The following is a 20,714-nucleotide window of genomic DNA, read 5'->3' as shown; positions in this document are numbered from 1 at the left end:
GTAGCCACGGCCGAGCGGTATACCGAGGTATCTGCCGCCGCGAATGCAGAGGACACTGATTCGATTCCAGCCCTGGGCGCGGGATGCCTTGGTCAGGTTTTCATTCAAACGAGTACGTGACATTTATTTCGTCAATGTGTTATGTGTTCTAACTTTTTTCCCATCCGTACAATCAATTACATTGATTCTTTCGTCCCGTTACTCTAGGTGAAATTCAAATGCATAAGATACTGAATCCTAATGTCACAACCATGGTTTTAAAATTAATGAGTGGCCTAGTTTCTGGCTATTTCAAAACTGTTTATCTAGACGATGGTGAATTTTACTTTTGCTCGGGTATGTTGTTTTTTCGATGGATTGTGTAATAAATACTTAGTATAGGTTGATTCGTAATATATCCTACTAATCTCTACTGATGTTATAAATGCGAAAGTAGCTCTGTATGTCTGTTAGCTCCTCAACTTGCGTCGAATTTTGGTCCCCCAAAATGTGACAGTAACGTAGGAAGTGGCGTCCTCAATAATTTTCTACAATTTCTTGTCGGAGTATACGTGACAGCTACTTTATATAAAATTGAACTGCTTTATGGCTTATGGATCATTTGAGCAAGAGTGTAAAAATATGGATGCTGATAACTTACTCAAAAATATGTCCCATAGTTATTAACTTGCTGACATAAGAGCTATGGGACATATTTTTGATATGATGTGTGCACACATATTTTTACACTTGACTGTACCTATAAAGTACTCCTACCTAGTGGTTAAATATTAATATTATATTTACCTAACCGAACGCTCCATAGGAACCTATAAACAAAATAATGTCTACAAATGTTCCAAATTTTAGGTATCTACGTCAAACGGTCTCTGAGAAAAACTCATTTAATTAACTTGCAAGACTGAAGTGATCGAAGTGTTCTGTGAACAAAGTTTTGTACGGAACACCAAAAACGTAAATTTATTTTTAATCTAAATTACAATGTCGGTCAAAAATTATGTTATTTCATTTCAAGCATATTGCAAGTGGCAACATCATTTAATTAAAGAATTCGTTTTTGACATAATAACAGGAAGTTAGGTGATAGGTACTGACGTTTTGTTATAAATATAAATGTCCCGTCACGGATTCCTCGATATTCTAGTTATTGTTAAAATAGGTCACGGAGAATGACGTTTGATATTCTTTGAAGACTGCAACAACAAGTCACCTAGGTATTACTAGTATGAGCAAAAACGCAAGGAGTATTTCCCTTTATACTTATTATCCTCCGTTATTTTTTTACAGGAGGGTAAAGTTATTGTTTAATAACTCTTTGTACTAATATTGAGACAGTGGGGCTGCATCGTGGTAGCACAGTCTAACGCAGCGGTCGGCAACCAGCGGCCCGCAAACCTCTCACTCGTGGCCCGCGAGCCTCCCTGGCTATTTTGTATGTAATATTGACAAACGACAATGTCTGATAAAGTCATAAATACTAACAAAGTGCGGCCCGTCCACTTCGTTAGCTGCTATGTGGCCCTTGGCTGCTAAAAGGTTGCCGACCGCTGGTCTAACGCATGCGAGGGGCGAGGGGTGGGTCGCGCACACACGAGCTGCATACGTGTTAGTAGCTCGGTACTACTTACAGGGCTAGCGAACCTTATAGTAGTTATAGTACCTAAGTCAAGTGTAAGTCTTGGACAGTTGTGTAAAAGACTGACAACCCTACAGTGTTCTTGTGCGGTGTCGGTATTTACGCAAACATCAAAGGCGTCGGTCCACTTTTACTTTTTACTCTGTGAGGTTATAAGTGCGAAAACGACAAGACAAGCGATATAAACGCGACCGTGCTAACGCCGCAGGATCAACTTCAGTAATAAGTTATAGATATTGTAATCAAAGACATATGTAACTTCGTATAAGATGAATAAAGTCTAAGAAAAAACGTGCCTCGGAAATCAAGAAGTCATTCTCGGATAGATGCCGCACACACCTTTAGCCTATTCTCGGCTAGATGGCGTGACGACACCGTTTCATATTTAACAATTTTAAGACATAGATAGGTATCAGTGAATGAACATGGATTAAAATAAAATGATATAAAAATAATAAAAACATTTATCCATATATATACTTATACATTTTTATGATAATTTTATAAGTTTTCGTTTTGAGTTTTAGTCGTGTGTCGATAGATGGCAGTAAATTTACTGTGACTTCAAAATTTAATATGACAGGACCCCTCTATACTATCTATTCTTTTTGATTGAACCGGACTAAAAACGGTGATTTCCTTAAGAAATGGTCTAACGTTGCAATTGTCACAGTCAACCACCTCAAGGAGAGTTGCGCAACGCTTATCTTATGTTATCTTATCTTATAAGAAACGAACGTTTAGTTATAAGTTTTTAAAGTCGTGAATTTTAAAATATTAGATGGATTATCGCTCTCTTTTAGTATTGAAACAACTTAATATAATGTCGTCTTTGTCACCAGTCAACCACATCCGTAAGAGCACTCGCCGCTCACGAGCACTGAACACGCTTATCTTATCCTATCTTTTTTATGTTATCTTATCTTTTATTGCTGTTTAGATTTTATTGAAAGTTTTTAAAGCAAAAAACATTAATTTTGTAATACTAGCAGGATTAACTCTGATTTCCTTAAACAATTATCTAACGTTGCCGTTGCTACTGTCACAGTCAACCACCTCTGTAAGGGCACTAGCACTCAATGCGACTTGCGCAACGCTTATCTTATCTTATGTTATGTTATCTTATATTTTATTGGTTAAGATGTTATTGGAAGTTTTTAAAGCAAAAGTCATTAATTGTGACGTCTTCAGCCAAAAGGTGTTGTATTGTCAGTTGTCGATAAGGTTGATTTCAAATTGAAGCTATATGGAAATAGCGTCTTATTGACAACCGACAATAAGTATCCCTTTGGTTGAAAATAGCACAATTTTGCACAATATCAGCAGGACGAAGTGTTGATTTCCTTAAGAAATGATCTAACGTGCAACTGTCACAGTCAACCACCTCTGTAAGGGCACTCGCCACTCACGCGCACTCAAGGCGAGTTGCGCAACGCTGCGATGCAAGTATGCTCCACTTCAGTTCAGGAACATTTTACTTTACCCGTTGAAAGTTGAAAAAATATTTGATTTAATATTATTACCGTATTTTTATTAGGTACTTACTTAAATGTTTCATTTCTTAATAAATTAATCTGCTAAATTTCCAAAAAAATTTCTACATTTAAGTGACAGCTGCTTCTTAAGGTATCTTATCTACCCACTACTCCGTATCATACCCATTATAAAAATGTATTGTCATAGGGAGCATCATTCAACGCAAGAGCCAGAGGTATAATCTTTACGCTATTTACACAACGACGGGATATATAACTCGCTCGCGGCACAATACATGTGGCATCATTTTTAGGGTTCCGTACCCAAAGGGTAAAACGGGACCCTATTACTAAGACTTCGCTGTCCGTCCGTCCGTCCGTCCGTCCGTCCGTCCGTCCGTCCGTCCGTCCGTCTGTCACCAGGCTGTATCTCACGAACCGTGATAGCTAGACAGTTGAAATTTTCACAGATTATGTATTTCTGTTGCCGCTATAACAACAAATACTAAAAACAGAATACAATAAAGATTTAAATGGGGCTCCCATACAACAAACGTGATTTTTGACCAAAGTTAAGCAACGTCGGGAGTGGTCAGTACTTGGATGGGTGACCGTTTTCTTTTTGCCTTTTTTTGTTTTTTTTTTTGCATTGTGGTACGGAACCCTTCGTGCGCGAGTCCGACTCGCACTTGCCCGGTTTTGAGCTCTAGGGCCTATTATTAGTTCACGAACTGTCAAATATCAACTAACAGTATGGGTTACCATGGCAACACACTAATATTATTAGACTAATACCGTTCGAGAAATGGGCCATTGGTCAGACTTCTATGTTGTTTTTACGCGGCTGAAAAGCAGGATTTTACATGTATGTTTTTTAGGGTTCCGTACCCAAAGGGTAAAACGGGACCCTATTACTAAGACTTCGCTGTCCGTCCGTCCGTCTGTCACCAGGCTGTATCTCACGAACCGTGATAGCTAGACAGTTGAAATTTTCACAGATGATGTATTTCTGTTGCCGCTATAGCAACAAATACTAAAAACAGAATAAAATAAAGATTTAAATGGGGCTCCCATACAACAAACGTGATTTTTGACCAAAGTTAAGCAACGTCGGGAGTGGTCAGTACTTGGATGGGTGACCGTTTTTTTTTGCTTTTTTTTGTTTTTTTTTTTGCATTATGGTACGGAACCCTTAGTGCGCGAGTCCGACTCGCAATTACCCGGTTTTTTTTTGCTTTATGGTACGGAACCCTCCATGCGCGAGCCCGACTCGCACTTGCCCGGTTTTTTTGTGTATGTCTGTCAAGTAGAGCCACTGTCCCCGCGCGCATCTCGCACCGTCTCTGACATAACACACGCGACAAGCGGGTCAGGGCTCGAGCGAATACGCTATCACTTTGACATCGCGTCGCAAAGTGAGGGAGTGTCACTAAACTTCATGTTTTCACACTAATTTGACATTGATGACATTGCCCCAGTTACTCATTGCAATGGAATGCAGAGTTAGTTTGGGTCGGACATGGCTGATGTGCATATAGCATACAGAGCGAGATGCAATACTATATCTGTCTCACTCTTACTATATGCTCGAGCCGTCTATAAAAGCCATCTGTAAAATACGCTCAACCCCATAAAAAAAGGAATGTAATGGCAAAAAGGCACTAGAACTGAAAAGAATGAAAAACAAATGTTTACATAGAGATCAAACTACTACTATTAATTGAGAGTCGAATTGACTTTTTGTATTGATATTGTAACCGCAGAGTGTAATGAAAAAGGGCCTCTAAATAAAATATTCATGAAAAGCGCTCGGAAAAACTTTTTTTATATTGTATCCTAGGTAAGTACTTCAATGGAGTAGCTGTCATATAAAATGATTTCAATAAATTTTTGGAAGGTTAGGACTTATTGTATTTATAACTGTAACATTTAAATTTGGAAGGATGTGACGACGGACGTGAGTCGGACGGGCGACTCGCGCTAGCCCGGGCCGGATCTTCCGGCGCTTCGTTTTCTATGGAAAGCACTGCTGCGGCGAGGCCATCGAGAGGAACGGTGAAGCGCTTGCTGTTTCTCTGGACATCTCGAAGGCCTTTGACAGGGTTTGGCACGCAAGTCTCCTTAGCAAGCTTCCTGCATACGGCATCCCTGCTGACTTTTGTAGCTGGCTATCTGATTTCTTGAGTGAACGGTCGATCAGAGTAGTTATTAATGGCTGCTCTTCGGACCTCATGGCCATTGACGCCGGTGTTCCTCAGGGGTCTGTTCTCTCCGCAACCCTTTTCCTGCTCCACATTAACGACATGCTGCAACCCAGCATTGTAGGTTATGCAGATGACAGTACGGTTTTTGAGAGATATTTGGCTAGTGCAGGGGACAGCAGGGAGGATATACGTTCACAGAGAGAGGCCATGGTTGAGCGAATGAACTTGACCCTTAGTCTCGTTTCCCAGTGGGGTGATGACAATCTGGTCACGTTCAATGCCTCCAAAACGCAGACGTGTCTATTTTCCGCAAAACGGAGTCCATTCGACCTGACTCCTTCTTTCCGGGGTGCATCTGTACCTATTACCGACAGCCTGGAACTCCTCGGCATGGAGCTGAGTTCAGTCCTCAGCTTCGGCAGCTTCATTGAGTCTAAAGCACAAACTGCGGCCAGAAAGCTGGGCGTCCTAAATAAGGTGAAGCGATACTTCACACCTGGACAGCTTCTAACACTTTACAAAGCTCAAGTCCGGTCGTGTATGGAGTATTGCAGCCACCTGTGGGATGGCTCAGCTAAATACCAACTCGCCGCTTTGGACTCAGTGGAGCGCAGAGCCAGGAGGATGATTGGCGACAAGAAGCTAACGGCTAAGCTTCAGTCTTTGGCCCATCGGCGGAAAGTCGTCAGCCTGTCGGTATTCTACAGGTTGCACTTCGGGGAGTGTGCCCAAGAGCTACTCGAGCTTATTCCACCGTCCCCATTCTACCATCGGACTTTTAGACGCACGGCCGGTTTCCATCCTTACTTGGTAGATATTCCACCAATTCGCACGAAGCGCTTTGCTTCTACTTTCCTTACGCTACGTCTTACGTAGGCGAACAACGCGCGAACGCGGCGCGGCGCGGCGCGGCGAAATCAATCCTTTGATGCCCATAGAAGTGTCCTACGTAAGCGATCTCGTTGCGAACGCGGTGCGGCGCGATTTGCACGCGAATGTCAGGCGGCGCGGCGCGGCGCGGCGCGGCGGCGGCCGCTTTCGCCGCGCCGCGCCGCGCCGCGTTCGTGCGTTGTTCGCCTACGTAAGACGTAGCGTTATGCGCACTGCCAAGGAATGGAATTCCTTGCCGGCGTCTATATTTCCGTGTTCTTATAACCCGGCAACCTTCAAATCAAGAGTGAACAGGCACCTTCTGGGCGAGCTCGCTCCATCGTAGGCCACGTCTACGCCTCGGCTAGTCTGTGGCCATGAGTAAGCCCATTCATAATAAAAAAAATAAAAAAAAGCACCACGTGATCACCGATCAGCCGTCATAAAAAATAACATATCAGGTGCCTGGGCCCGGCCCGGTCTAGCGTGAGTCATCCCTATGTAACAAAAACACGGTAAAAACATACTTTATCGATTATTATTTTTCACCACACCAGCTCGGAAAGGCTTACTTTGCACTTCAAAAACTGATAGCAAAGTTGCATTTTATTCACATGTGAGGCAAAGTGATCAAATGCAAATTTTAAGTGGTTTTCTTATGTTTACTAACTAGTAGAATTGACTTTTAAATGATGATTTTGGATGATAAATATTTAATAACATTCATTTGGATTTGTTTTGGTTTGATTTTGTTTGATATTTTATATTTAATATTTGCTTCGGGTTGGTGTGGTGAAAAATTTTGTGTTTCACTCGGGGGCAAATTTTGTTTAACCCTCGTGCTTTGAAACCCTCGCAATGCTCAAGATTCCATTTTTCGAACCACTCGCTACGCTCGCGGTTCAATTTTGGAATCTTTCGCTTGCTCGGGTATCAATATTAGCACGAGCGGTTAAACAACAACTTTGCCCCCTTGTAGAACAAATAACTATTAAATTATGCCCAACTAAAAGGCACATGAAGGAACTGTCATCGGGATCTCAAAGGATAGCGAGTCGAGAGGTAGGTATAGGTACAGTCACCTGCAATAATATGTTACACAACGAAGGCCGCAAAAATATCTGACACGATCTTATTTGTAGTGCCATAAGAGCGTGTCACTTATTTTTGCGGCCTTCGAAGAGTAATGGCTCCTCTACACGATGGGCCAGCGCCGGCCACTCCAAGGGACGCATTTATGCGTTAGAGGGAGCAAGTGATATTGCTATCTCATTCTACCGCATGGCTGCGTCCCTCGGAGCGGCCGGCGCTGGCCCATCGTGTAGAGGAGCCATTACATATTATTGCAGGTGCCTGTACATTGTTTTGTGCATAATTCGAAATGTTGCGTCTGTAACGCGATCTTTAGCGGATACCTGGGATGGTCTTTAACTCTTTATAAGGTATAAGGGTTCAGAAGTTATGCAAAATTTTACCCTGTCGCTTTAAAATAAAGTTCAAAAACAGGTGGGAAAAATATACCCTCTGCCTTACAAAAGGTTAAGGCGATTTGGAATAATTTATTGAAATATTCTTAGTATAATTAATTAACACAAACATTATTGATTTCCATCCAAGATACGATAACGTGCTATTTAGTCAATTATTTCTAATTTTTTTTTTTATTTTATAATTCGTTGTACTTACTTGGGTACTTTTTGTATGGGGTGATAACCCTTAGTTTTTTTTTTTATATTTGCCGCTTTTGCTTACAGACGGAAATGGCTCGACAAAGTGTAGTGCTAGTAAAATAATATTCATTTTGCTCAAGTATTTATTTTCAAGAGGGTACCTACTTGAAAAGAAATACTTGAGCAAAATAAATATTACGGGTTCAAACCCAGCTCGTACCAATGAGTTTTTCGGAACTTACGTATGCACGAAATATAATTTTATATTTACCAGTCGCCTTTCGGTGAAGGAAAACATGAAACACGAGGAAATTAGTCCGAACTAATCCCAATAAGGTCTAGTTTACCCTCTGGGTTGGAAGGTCAAAGGGCAGTCGCTTTTGTAAAAAGTAGTGCCTACGCCAACTCTCAGGATTGCCAAGCGGACCCTGGGGTGCTCCCATGAGCCGCGGCAAGAAGGCGGGATAAACGCAAGACTTCAGTTACTTACTCAAAAAGTCCTTCAAAAATTTCCTATTTTAGGGTTCCGTACCCAAAGGGTAAAACGGGACCCTATTGCTAAGACTCTGCTGTCCGTCCGTCCGTCCGTCCGTCCGTCTGTCACCAGGCTGTATCTCACGAACCGTGACAGCAAGACAGTTGAAGTTTTCACAGATGATGTATTTCTGTTGCCGATATAACAACAAATACTAAAAACAGAATAAAATAAAGATTTCAGTGGGGCTCCCATACAACAAACGTGATTTTTGACCGAAGTTAAGCAATGTCGGGCGGGATCAGTACTTGGATGGGTGACCGTACCTTTTTTCCTTTTTTTGCATTATGGTACGGAACCCTTCGTGCGCGAGTCCGACTCGCACTTGCCCGGTTTTTTATTTTTCAAAAATATGCAGCATACACGTGTTATCGTGTAGTCAAAAACTGCCACGATCCACTCAAACGTAAGCGGAAGTACTCCACTTTAACCTGCCGCCGCCGAGTGGTTTTTTACAAGTAATAATTGAAATCACACGCGGAGCCCCCGGGGACGGCGGGGCGTCTGAGGATGATCCTTATCGATCTTTACATGTTTTGAGTGGTTCTAGGGTTCCGACTAGGACGCAAAAACCCACAGATCATAAAATAAAAATAAATATTAGGGGACACTCATACACAAATCGATCTAGTTCTAGTAATGTCAATAAGGCTTGTGTTGTGGGTACTAGATGACTATTTACATGTAGGGTTATAAATGATGATACAGATACATAGAAATTACTCATAACAAATATCTGTGATAAACACACAAATAAATACCAGGATTCGAACCCGGGACCTCCTGCTTCGTCGTGCCACTACCGACTAGGCTAGGCTTCCTATTTTGACCTGACTGGAAACTCCATATTCGGACCATCTGTAATACTAATTTGTACAGTCAAGTGTGTGGATGCATATAACTTACTCAAAAATATGCCCCGTAGTTCTTAAGTCGCTGACATAAGAGCTATGGGACATATTTTTGAGTATGATATGTGCACACATATTTTTACATTTGATTGTACGTCACTCTTTTTCAGGATAGAGCGTTTCCTAAAACTAAGGTCTTATTCTTCCTCATATTCTCGTAGGTAATATACAAAACTAGGTCGGCCACGTAATGAGATAGGTACCTACCTTGACATAGTATTCTAATACTAAATTATATATAAAATAAATAAGACTAATACCAGGAAACAGCCTGGTGGCGTGAAATAATTGCTTTTCCTGTAATTAGCATTACTAACATTGTTTTTTATTCCGATTTAGGAACAATATGATTCAAATAAATAAATAATGGAACAATCTTAAACAAATCGATTCAACCCCACATTAAGGTCAATAAAAATTGTGTTATGGGTACTAAGACGACTATACATAATATGTATGTAATTAGATATTAATTGTTCAAAAACTAAAACAAAACTTTGATACGTACAAAATATTGTACACTGTGCCTCGTTAAGGGGCCCGCTGATTACCAGTCCGCCGGACGATATCGGCCTGTCAGTCAATCGCACAATTTGACAGCTCCGGACAACTGATACAGGCTGATATCGTCCGGCGAGCTGGTAATCTGTGGGCTCCTTTAGGTTATCGCCTATCGAAAAGTAAAATGTACCTATCGAGATGACAGATGTGACTAATGATGAACCCCCTTATTCATAAACGAATAAGCAAACAAATAACAAACCTCATTTAGCTAACAATAATAATCGTGGTCGTGATGTAGGTGAGTGCAGGGTTGCTGCTAGGTACGTCTGTCTGCTCTGTTTTCGCGCTGTTCCCGCCACCGTTTTGCGCTATGATGATTTCTTCTTTGGTGTCGGTGCTCCTGGCCGACTGGGTACTGCCCATGACTTGCCAAATTGTGTGCTTGGCTACGCGGCGCGTCTTAGTTGGCTCGGAACCGGCTTTCACCAGGACTGCTGAGAAGCAGTACGACTGGCAGGGTCGCCATGAACTATGATGCGGAAGGGTAGAAAGTAACACAGACGCTTTATTGGTAAACTGTTGGCCTTATATACTAGTTACGTCCTTTGTTTAAGTTCAATCATGTGGAAAATCGCAATAATAATTGGAATCATAATAATATTAATTGTATGTTATTGTATCGTCTCGAGTTACATTGGATTGCCAATTAATATTGAAGCGTGAAAAAGAATTATAATTTATCTATTTGTCAGCTGTGGTCAGCTGTGTGTCCTCACTACAGTTTGTCCTTATCTGTCATTTTGACTTATGTATTTGTAAGAAAGGGACAAAACATAATTTAACTAAATCAGGCCCGTAAAGTTTTATAAATAAGGGGGCAACTGATTATGTCTATACTTTTTTTATTTCGATTGTAATATTCTATAAAGGCTAATAGGTATCTTGCCTACTTCCCCTGATACTGTTTTGAACGAAAATTATCTATCGGAAATGTAGATTAAACACCATATCTTCTTCTGTTCTATTTTCATGAGAATTCCATTTGTGCAATAGGAGCCTTAGGGCTCGTTAAGAAACATTATCCGTTTAAATGTCTTTTATACGAAACCCAGTTTAACTATTCCATAGACAGTTCGAAATATGACGGTAGTTCCTGTTCCTACTAATATTATAAATCCGATAGTAATTCTGTCTGTCTGTTACTTAGATACAAATGTAGTTCTCATTTTCCTCTCTGGATATTTTAACATTATTCATACAAAAATTGACCACAGCTAAGAACAGACATTTTTGTTAAATAATAATTAGCGATTTTGACGGTTAAATATTGCGTTTATACCTAAATTCCTACACGGAACGTATTCGAATGGTTACCATTCGATTACCATTTTTTTCATTAACTAAGTCTAATGTATGTATCATGTATTTTTAGGGTTCCGTACCCAAAGGGTAAAACGGGACCCTATTACTAAGTCTGTCACCAGGCTGTATCTCACGAACCGTGATAGCTAATATAGACAGTTGAAATTTTCACAGATGATGTATTTCTGTTGCCGCTATAACAACAAATACTAAAAACAGAATAAAATAAAGATTTAAATGGGGCTCCCATACAACAAACGTGATTTTTGACCAAAGTTAAGCAACGTCGGGAGTGGTCAGTACTTGGATGGGTGACCGTTTCTTTTTTGCTTTTTTTTGTTTTTTTTTTTTGCATTATGGTACGGAACCCTTCGTGCGCGAGTCCGACTCGCACTTGCCCGGTTTTTTTCCTACCGAGCGACTACGACTAACGTCAATTTTTTATTTATAAGTTTTTAGGATTTTTATTATATGATGTTATACAAAAATAGGCTTTAAATAGACTATATTATAAAATTCAACATGTGTCATCCCTATTTGTATGAAATGTTACACGATTTGCAATGTCATGAATTGTCAAAATTTAATACGGAATTCTACCTCTGTTAAAGTGTATTAGGGCGTAGGTGTAGGTGTGCGATTCGATTTATTTTTAGTTTGATACTCTTTGAAATCTGTTTTCCATTATCGACCGGTATATAAATAAGATGTAGGTACTATTAAATACCCTTTCTATTTATTAGCAGGTTCTTAAAATTTGTTTATTCGTTTTTGCGAATCTTTGGTTATTTTTACCCGGGACTTAAAAGGAGGGGTGTTATATCTAAGTTTAGTAGGTAGTAGTAGTCGGCGTCTAGTCAGCGTAGCGCTATGGAAAATGGCGTCGCTGCGCAGTTGCGCCAATGATGCGTCGAGCCAGCCATAGAGTTGACTAGACGCCGATGTTCGGGAGACGCTAGTGTGGAGTGGCCCTTAAATTAACATAGCTCTTAAACGGGTGAACCGATTTGGATGCGGTTTCTTTTTGTTTAAAAGTATATATGTAGGTTAAGTAGGGTTTTTTTAAATTCTAATTTATATTTAATAAAGGGTTTAGCAGACAGTAAATAGAGAGTAGAGATACCGACCATATCATCTGCCTTGCGTTGTCCTTGTGTTTAGCCACGGGACCCTGGGGTTAGCATGATGACTAATCCCAAGACCTGGCATAGGCTCTAGATTTTACGAAAGCGATTGTCATCTGACCTCCCAACCCAGAGGGAAATAGGCCTTGTTGAGAATATTGAGATTAGTCCGGTTTCCTTACGGTGTTCTCCTTCACCGAAACTCTACTGGTAAATATCAAATGAAGGGTACAAGGAAAGAACATGTCTATTAGTCACTTTTTTTGGAAAGTGGGATTTAATCTCAAAATATAGAGCTCTCAATAAACTATTAAAATAAGTTACAGATTCTGTTACCTCTGTAATAATAAATATAATATATAACTAATCGAATTTAACACGGAACTTTACGGTTTAAATAAGTGAGTCTACCGTACAAATATTAAAAAATAAAATTACCAAATATGATTGCCTGTAAAGTCGGTTTACGGACGATAATTCTGCGTGATAACGTCATGTGAAAACATTACCATTACATTACGTAACGTTACCATGGAGATCTGTCCACAACGTTACCACGGAGATCTGTCCACAACGTAACACTTTTTCGTGCATGCTACCGGTGTTCATCAATTTATAAGACGTTATCGCGACAATAAAATATAACTCCTTTCTTTTTTACATTTAAAACGCTTACCTACATATACGAATGAATATGGTTAATTATGTGTGTGTATGTGTGTGTGCATGCAAACCAGTGTACATAATTAACCATTTGTGATTATTTTACTGTGAAGACCGTGTACAGGCAGTATATCGCGCCAAAACCCCTTTATCAATGTTGCAATTCCTTGAAAATAATGGTTGGCAAAACTACCTTAACTTCACCATTGGCAGGCGTGTCTCACTCCGCGATTTCGTCGCTTTGCTACAGGTAGCTAAAAGTACATCCGTCCGGCCTCAATTTTGGCGGCCCACCTAGCGGCCATATCTGTGCTGATCGTAACAGACGCGTTTTGTTAGAGAGTGAGTCTTCTGTACTTAGTACTATTATTTATTCTGTGCCATTGGTGCCCACCTTCGCCCAAGTAAAATATTAAAGTAGTGATTTACCAAAGAAATGTGTCTGTCCAATATCCAATCTATTCACAATCAAAAGAGCTGAGTAAAATTAATTTAAAAGTAAAAAAATCAGACAACACAATCTTAATTTTCGCCTACCTGTACAGTTTATGAGATACAGTCATCTAATAGACAGACATCAGCGGTCACATAGTAGGTACGAGTATCTATTAGGGATTTTGATTTGAATTATTTGAATGGTAGTTCACAAACATCTCTACAAGTCTATTGACAGTGACTTAGAGGCGTAATGGAGGCGTTTTATAATAAAGCATTGCAAAGCATGCATTGCATTAAGGGCGGTAAACAGGACTTTACGAATGAGTGTGAATTGAAGCCCGAAACCGAAGTCGAGGGCTTAATTAACAAGAGTTCTTAATTATATTTTGCGGAAAAAAATTAGACTTCTGGCTAGGTACCTAATTTCGGACGTATATCACAGCCCTAGGACAGAATTAGGGATTTACGGACCGCTTTGCCTATCGGGTATACAAATCTCTATAATCGGGTGTCCAAAACAAAGTTAGTAAGTACTATTTACTTGAAGTAATTCCATTAATCAGTTTAATCACCAGCATATTAGGGCTACCCCACACTAGCGTCTTTTGAGCGTCAGCGTCTATAGTCAGCGCTATGGCAAATGGCGGCGCAGCGCAGTTGCGCCAACGTGGTGTCGAGCAGCAGTCATAGAGTTAACAAGACGCCTAAGCTCCGAGACGCTAGTGTGGGGTAGGTAGCTCATACGATTTATAATATCTCAGCGTACTAAATAAATACTCGTACACTAATACATCTATCTCTTTCTCCTATATTTACATTATGCATAAATATATTTCAAAATATTCTAGCCCGATTCCCGTCTGCAAATAGCAAGACTTAAGCGGTACTTTCTCACGAGAGAAAATCGGCCCGGCTAGGAAATTACTTCCTCTACAGGAAATCGAAAGTAATAGAAAACTGCAATTGCATCGAAGAGATTGCAAGTTGAAGCGCAAGTTTACTTTGCCGGTGGCGAAATTGCGAACTAACCCAGTTAGAACTGTTTTGTTTAAATAAGGGACCGGTGGCGCCGAACGCGACTGCACGTTTAACTTTGTAGCTAGCATTTGTGTGTGGCGGTGTTAGTGGCGACATCTATGGAGATGTTTTGCAACTAATTTTATTTTGACGAATAAGTTGTTTGAAGCTGGATAATAAATTGCGATCCGTATTTTATCTTTTTTAGTACCTAATATAAAAGCGCATATGAAACTCATGAATCTATTTAAAATCATAAATGCCTTATAATAGTTAGAAATAAAAATAAATTGTCAGATTTAAATGTCCAGACAGAAGTGGGTGAACATGATTAGTACTTTATGAACACGTATTTTCTTCCCACATATCAATTGCCTTGTACACTTGTTAAAATTACAAGTTGCAATAGAATATTGATTACAGCGCCACCTAGTTACAATACGTATAACTATGAAAGCTATTGCGCTCTAACCTTTCAAGCGCTCGGCGTAGCGGCACCTTAGTTCCGCTACTCGCCGCTAGAGGGCGCTAAAATAAAAAGTTTAATTAAGAAATATTTGTAGGCTTACCTTTACCGCCGCCTGCGTCGTTCACCTGGGGCTTCCCGGATCTCTGCATTGGCGGAGCGTTGCCATAATTCATACTCGTACCGTTGTAATCCGAGCTGAGTGGCTCCTGCTTTATCCCGCTAGATGTCGCCGCAAGCTTCTCCGCGAGTAGTGGATTGGCTGAGGCTATGTTGTATCTGTTGTTGATCCCGCTGCCTGAGCGCAGGAGTTGCTGTAGCCGCTGTTGTCCATTGTTGGGTATGGATAGTTGATTGGGCTGGTAGTATGAGTTCTGGATATGATTACTCGAGCCCGGGGGCGAGATGTTGTTGTTTTCCTCTTGCTGAAATGGGAAAAAGAGGGTGTTAAAACTATGTCTAAAATGATTTAATTATGTTAATGAGTAGTGTCTCGGGTCGTAGGATCCAACAGCTCGTTTACTATTTTAAAAAGCTATACCTAATCTAGGTTTAGTTTTTACGTTTTGACTTCAGGGCTAGGTACTTTATTAACGATGTAGTGATACTTCTAATCGCCATTATTAGTGGTATCACCGACTTATAGATGCAGTTATATTAAACGGGTGTCAAATAGAAAATAATAATTTTAAGACTGGAGTGATGCGTTCTATAAGTTCTCGGATTAATCTGAATAAGTACAATATGTCTTGGAGAAATTCAGTAGTCTAACTAAAATATGGATCTAACTCTAAATCGCTTTATGAAATACTATCTTTTGCCCGCGACTTAGTCGGCGTGGAATTAGTGACAGCAGCTAAAGTAGGTATAGCGCCTAGATAATGCTAATAGCAATCATTCAATTCGCGCAGGCAAATTATTTTCGATTTCCGACATAAAATCTATCCTATGTCCTTCCCCGGGACTCAAACTATCTCTATTCCAAATTACAACTAAATCGGTTCAGCGGCTTAAGCGTGAAGAGGTAACAGACAGACAGACAGACACACTTTCGCCTTTATAATATTAATAATATATAATAATAAGTATGGAAGAATGGATTATTCCAGAAAGTCAGTGGATTGCTTAAACTTTTAAACTCTTCCGTTCTGACCTACCTTAATCTCAATAGGCGGCACCGTGGTAGCATTAGTCAGGTCCGTAAAGAATGTGTCGAAGTTGTCAAAGGCGGTCTCCCCCAGTTGCTTCAGGATATCGTCAGGGTCCGCCGCCTCCGTGACGTCAGGTTCCAGCGTCAGCCCGCCGACGATGTTTGACAGCTCCGCTTGCGACAACTCGCCGAGAGATGTCGCCATCTGCTGTAGCTGCGCGGCCGCCTGCCCGCTAGCGGCGGCTACCGCGTCCTGAAAAATTATAGTTTAGGAGGTTTATACGTTGACTATTGAACCAAAGGGGTGAAAGTTTATATTAGTTGACATAGTGAAGAAATAGATGCAGAATAGTCAGTCATATACATATGACCCAGCAAATATCTGGCCTAAATAGACGTCCGACATTCTCAAATTTTAACATTTGACAAACTCAAAAATGTTTTGGCGTTAGTTAATGTAGAGACTTAAGAATGTAGGGGAATCAGATAAATAATTTATTCTAAATCAGGCATAGCCTTTCGCACGGCATAATAATGTATATTAGAAGTATACTCACTTGTAAACAATTGGAGAGGTCAACCATTCTACCCTCATTTTCAGCTGACCACCACTCATCTTCTATAAATGGCATCGCCAAAGGCAACGACGCAGCATGCGTCCCCGCCACCTTGCGCCGCTATCGCACGCCAGATGGCGCTCTTCAACACAACACTGTCACTGAACCACTGAATGTTGTTGCACTTGCGCGCGTAACCGTCATTTGTGGACGGGAGTTATCTCACTGCCTGTTTTCCCATCGGCTGCCTGTGAATATAAAGAGCGTAGGCTTTCACGTCTTTAAAAGAATCCACACCCAAAATGTAGGTTAGAATTGAGCATCTGCCAAGCGCTTGAGAAGGCTGGTTATAGTGCGATTATTAGCAGTAATTAATTCTACATCCATGACCTTGCACAACAATGATTGGCAAACGTAATTGAACAATGATCTATCAGGGATTTTATTGATAAGGGTAACATCGAATGATGATGAAGATGTTGAGAAATTTAAGTGTTAAATAGATTAGGCAAGGCAGGGTTAGTTTTTGTCATAAACTAATAAATGACAACAAATGTTAACCTATACAGTGTGATTCAGGAGACGTGAGCAGGACTAACACTACGCATTTCGTAAATTATAAGCAACTGTTTCGTATCAGTATTAGTGAGGTTAACGTTAATTCTCTAGTCGTGTTGAAAAAAAAAAGCTATTAATTTATTTACGACATGCATGGTCACCCTAAAATTAGAGCACTAAACTACCGATATTCTGTGTCAAATTGAATGTCATCACTGTCATCACGGTCTGGTTACTTTTGAAAAATCGTATGTCACTCAAGTTTGACAGTTTATTTTCTTCGTAATCAAAATGCTGTCATTACGGTTAAAGAGGTTTTATGTTTATTTATTAGGTCTTGTAGGGTAACCATGATTGTAGAGAATTAAATTTGCCCTCACCAAAAAGTTAAATAATAGGAAAAATTGTGGTTGTTTCACCTAAATACGACAGTGGTCGATCAATGATCAGTTACTGAGTATGCAGGATTAGTCCTGCTCACGTCTCATGAATCACCCTGTATAATGTATATTTATTTGCTCATTACAATAATAGATGGCGCCTCTTAGGGAGGTCTCTGGCCCTTTTTATTTTAAGACCATCCTAGTGAGTTTTTTGATAGACAAAGATGGCTTAATTTAACCAAGAAAATATATTTATACGGAGACTATATTACGATTATTTAATCAGGGGTCTTTATAAAACGTTATTCGTCAATTGACATAATAAAATTGCACTATACGTGTCGTTATCATTATCACGTACTTATTTTAATTTGACAGCAAGGTTCCTCCATACATTCGTTAATAGTAACGTGGTAGTTTATTTAAATGTTGTTTGCTGACATGAAATGAACCGCCGATGAAGTTAATTGCTGTTTAGTATGGGCAATTATAGCACGACCGAGCACCGATTTAAGTTCTTTGTTTCATTTCATAACTCCGCGTGTATAATTGAAGTGTTAGTGTTTTTTTCTAACTGGCAACATTTTTGTTAGTTACTAGCCAGAGGGAGATTTATTTAAGGCCAGTCCAGACGGGTGAATTTTTCGCCCACTCCGATTACGTATTGCCAATGAGGTGTGGACGCAATAATGAAATCAAGGAACATCGGCTCGCTAATTCCACAATGAAAATGTGTTGGTAGGCACGTGTAGACGCTAGGTGGCAAATTATTAATTTCATCATCCTGTCTGGACAGACCTTTATATAATTAGAAAAGCATATTAATGGGCGTAAGCTTAGATTTATAATCAAAATAAAGAACAATTTTAAATCAGAGAACATTGGTTAAAATAAGCTTGTCTTATTTTTTCCATTCCCTCTTATAAAAATGTTATTTCGTTAGAGATGACTATCTCTGCTTTAGTGAAAAATATTTTAGGATAAAGTGCAGCTTTTTATATAATTATTGGAAAATATTAATTGCCAATATGGAGTACTTTTATCCTGAATAAATCAAAGCTATTTAAGTTGATAAGCATGGAAGTGTCATGTTATTAAATTAATTGTGCGTACTTAGCAACAATTTCTAATGGTTGTAGGTGAATTGATTCTCGAGTGTTTCAAGTGGATAGATAGCCGATACCTCAATGCGATATCCAATAGAGGGAAAACAAATAAATTGCGATATTGTTGAATCCCAGATGGGGCAGAGCTTCGCGGAGTTTGGTATCTAAAACCATTAATGTAGCGTACTCATCTAAAATTAAGATAAATCTTACATTACATGATGCTTGTAATACTATAGCTATACTCCTATATGTATTTGTAATGGTATTTTTTTATTACTATTTAACTATAAACTGAAGTATATATATGTCACATATTAAAGAAAAAGCGACGAAGCCCTCCAGTGGTGCTGGCAAAGATTTGTTTCCATGATGTTCTATTTAAGTATCGGAATGAATATTGCTCTATGAAACAATGCAGTTCGTTACAACCTCTTCGTTATTGCCTTTATTGCAAAACTATGTAGGTATTTCGTGAAACATCAATAACTTGAACTTACTAACTAATAGTGTAGGTATTTGATTCGGGATAAACGATAATCTAAAGAACAAATACCTTACTGATCCAATAAATGTACCGCACTGCGACGCACGTTATTTTAATTTAAATATAATGGATATGGATCACATAAAAGTAGATATTTATCAAAGCATAACGCAGACGGCGCTGCAATCTTTTAAAAACACATCTTAAGAATGTCACCAAAGAAATAAACCGTAGACTACCTACAGACTTTTTTTTAAATTGTTGGAATTGTAATCTGTGGGTTTTTAACCTCAACGTGCGTCGGAGTGGGTCACGTGTTCAATAGTGAAATGTCAGTCTGCTGTGTTATCAATGCGCCGAGTTCACCTGGCGACGATCCGTTGTTGGAGAAGTCGGCGCACGCGCACCATGGGCTGCGCCGTTCTGAGGACAAGAGAGAACCACTTTGGTAATTTAAATTAGACTATGCAATCTGCTAATAGCAACAATTAAAGAGTATAAAACTATTTTGTTTTTAATGTGTGAGTTTTAGTATGATTTTTGAAATTACATGAATTTATGTACTTTTGAACTTTCATCATTTTTAATTTTATATATTTTGTAAGGTTTATGTATGTACATATGTATCAGTTACAGAAAATATTATATTTTCATGCTACCCTCCCCCCTAAATATTTTGACTATGTGTCTACGTGTTTTCGGTTAAATCAAAGTAGAACTCTATCAAATAGCGAACTAAAGCCATTCAGTACACCGCAAAAACGATATAAATTAATCAGCATCGCAACAATCGTAACATCATCGCAATACATGGCGAATTAAAAAAAACAATGCACGGAAGGCTAGCAACACTACGAAGAAGCCACAGACAAAAAATGCGAACAATGAACGCTCTTTCACTATAATTGGCATTAAAAAAAGTAAACGACTTTTGTTTTCTAAACGCTTCCTATTCGTAGTGCACTTTCTTCGCTGTCATTGCGTTTAAATAGTTATGAGCGACTATTGCACAGTGACATTTTAACATGGAAGTTTCCTTATTTTCGTTGTTTAGGTATTTTGGCGGGTTTTAATAAAATACTGTGGTTTATTTAGTTAACTGTTTTTTATCTATTTTATAGTAACAATTTTTAAAATGATTGGTTGGAAAACGTAGTGACTATATTCTTTTTGGGTAGGAATATATAATGAAATTATATATAAAATATATTTAAAAAGTATCTTTTATGTTACACCTATTTGTAAAGTTAATTAATGATTAGCAATAAAAAGTCCACCATAAACTGCGTATGTAAGGTAAGTACATATTGTAAAAATGAACCACGAATGGCCGTGATATAACTTTGCCACGTAATACTGCACATTAATGCAGCTGCATTATTCATCGAGTTTTGATACGGCTATTAAAATGCATGAAAAATTCACACTGTTATTAATAAGATACGAATTTAATTGAACAGTTAGTTTCGAATAATTATCAACGTGAAAGTTCACAAAACTAGTGCTTTCCACTCGACGATAGATGGCGACATTACAACATAAAGCGCCATCTCTTATTCAATAGATTAAAACCACTCTGGCCCAAGGTATTTTTCCCT

General features: G+C 39.2%; 1 protein-coding gene across 4 annotated transcripts in view; it reads right to left on the bottom strand.

Moving 5' to 3' along the window:
* LOC134678400 (ecdysone-induced protein 74EF) overlaps window positions 1–19,539 on the bottom strand; it is a 263,550-nt gene extending 244,011 nt beyond the window's left edge. For 3 of the 4 annotated variants that reach the window (XM_063536965.1, XM_063536964.1, XM_063536967.1), the window contains exons 1-4: window positions 19,483–19,539; window positions 16,583–16,830; window positions 16,033–16,278; window positions 14,979–15,300 (exon numbers count right to left, since the gene is read on the bottom strand). In XM_063536965.1, the coding sequence (XP_063393035.1) occupies window positions 14,979–15,300; window positions 16,033–16,278; window positions 16,583–16,657 (643 nt within the window). In that variant the 5' untranslated portion in view covers window positions 16,658–16,830; window positions 19,483–19,539. The remainder of the gene's footprint in view (window positions 1–14,978; window positions 15,301–16,032; window positions 16,279–16,582; window positions 16,831–19,482) is intronic. The other variant, XM_063536966.1, reaches the window with a different exon arrangement.
* Window positions 19,540–20,714: the final 1,175 nt, after the last annotated feature.

This window comes from Cydia fagiglandana, chromosome Z, assembly GCF_963556715.1.
Source record: "Cydia fagiglandana chromosome Z, ilCydFagi1.1, whole genome shotgun sequence".
Taxonomy (NCBI): Eukaryota; Metazoa; Arthropoda; class Insecta; order Lepidoptera; family Tortricidae; genus Cydia; species Cydia fagiglandana.
The sequence above is the reverse complement of the archived record's forward strand: the minus strand, read 5'-3'. Positions and strand labels throughout refer to the sequence as shown.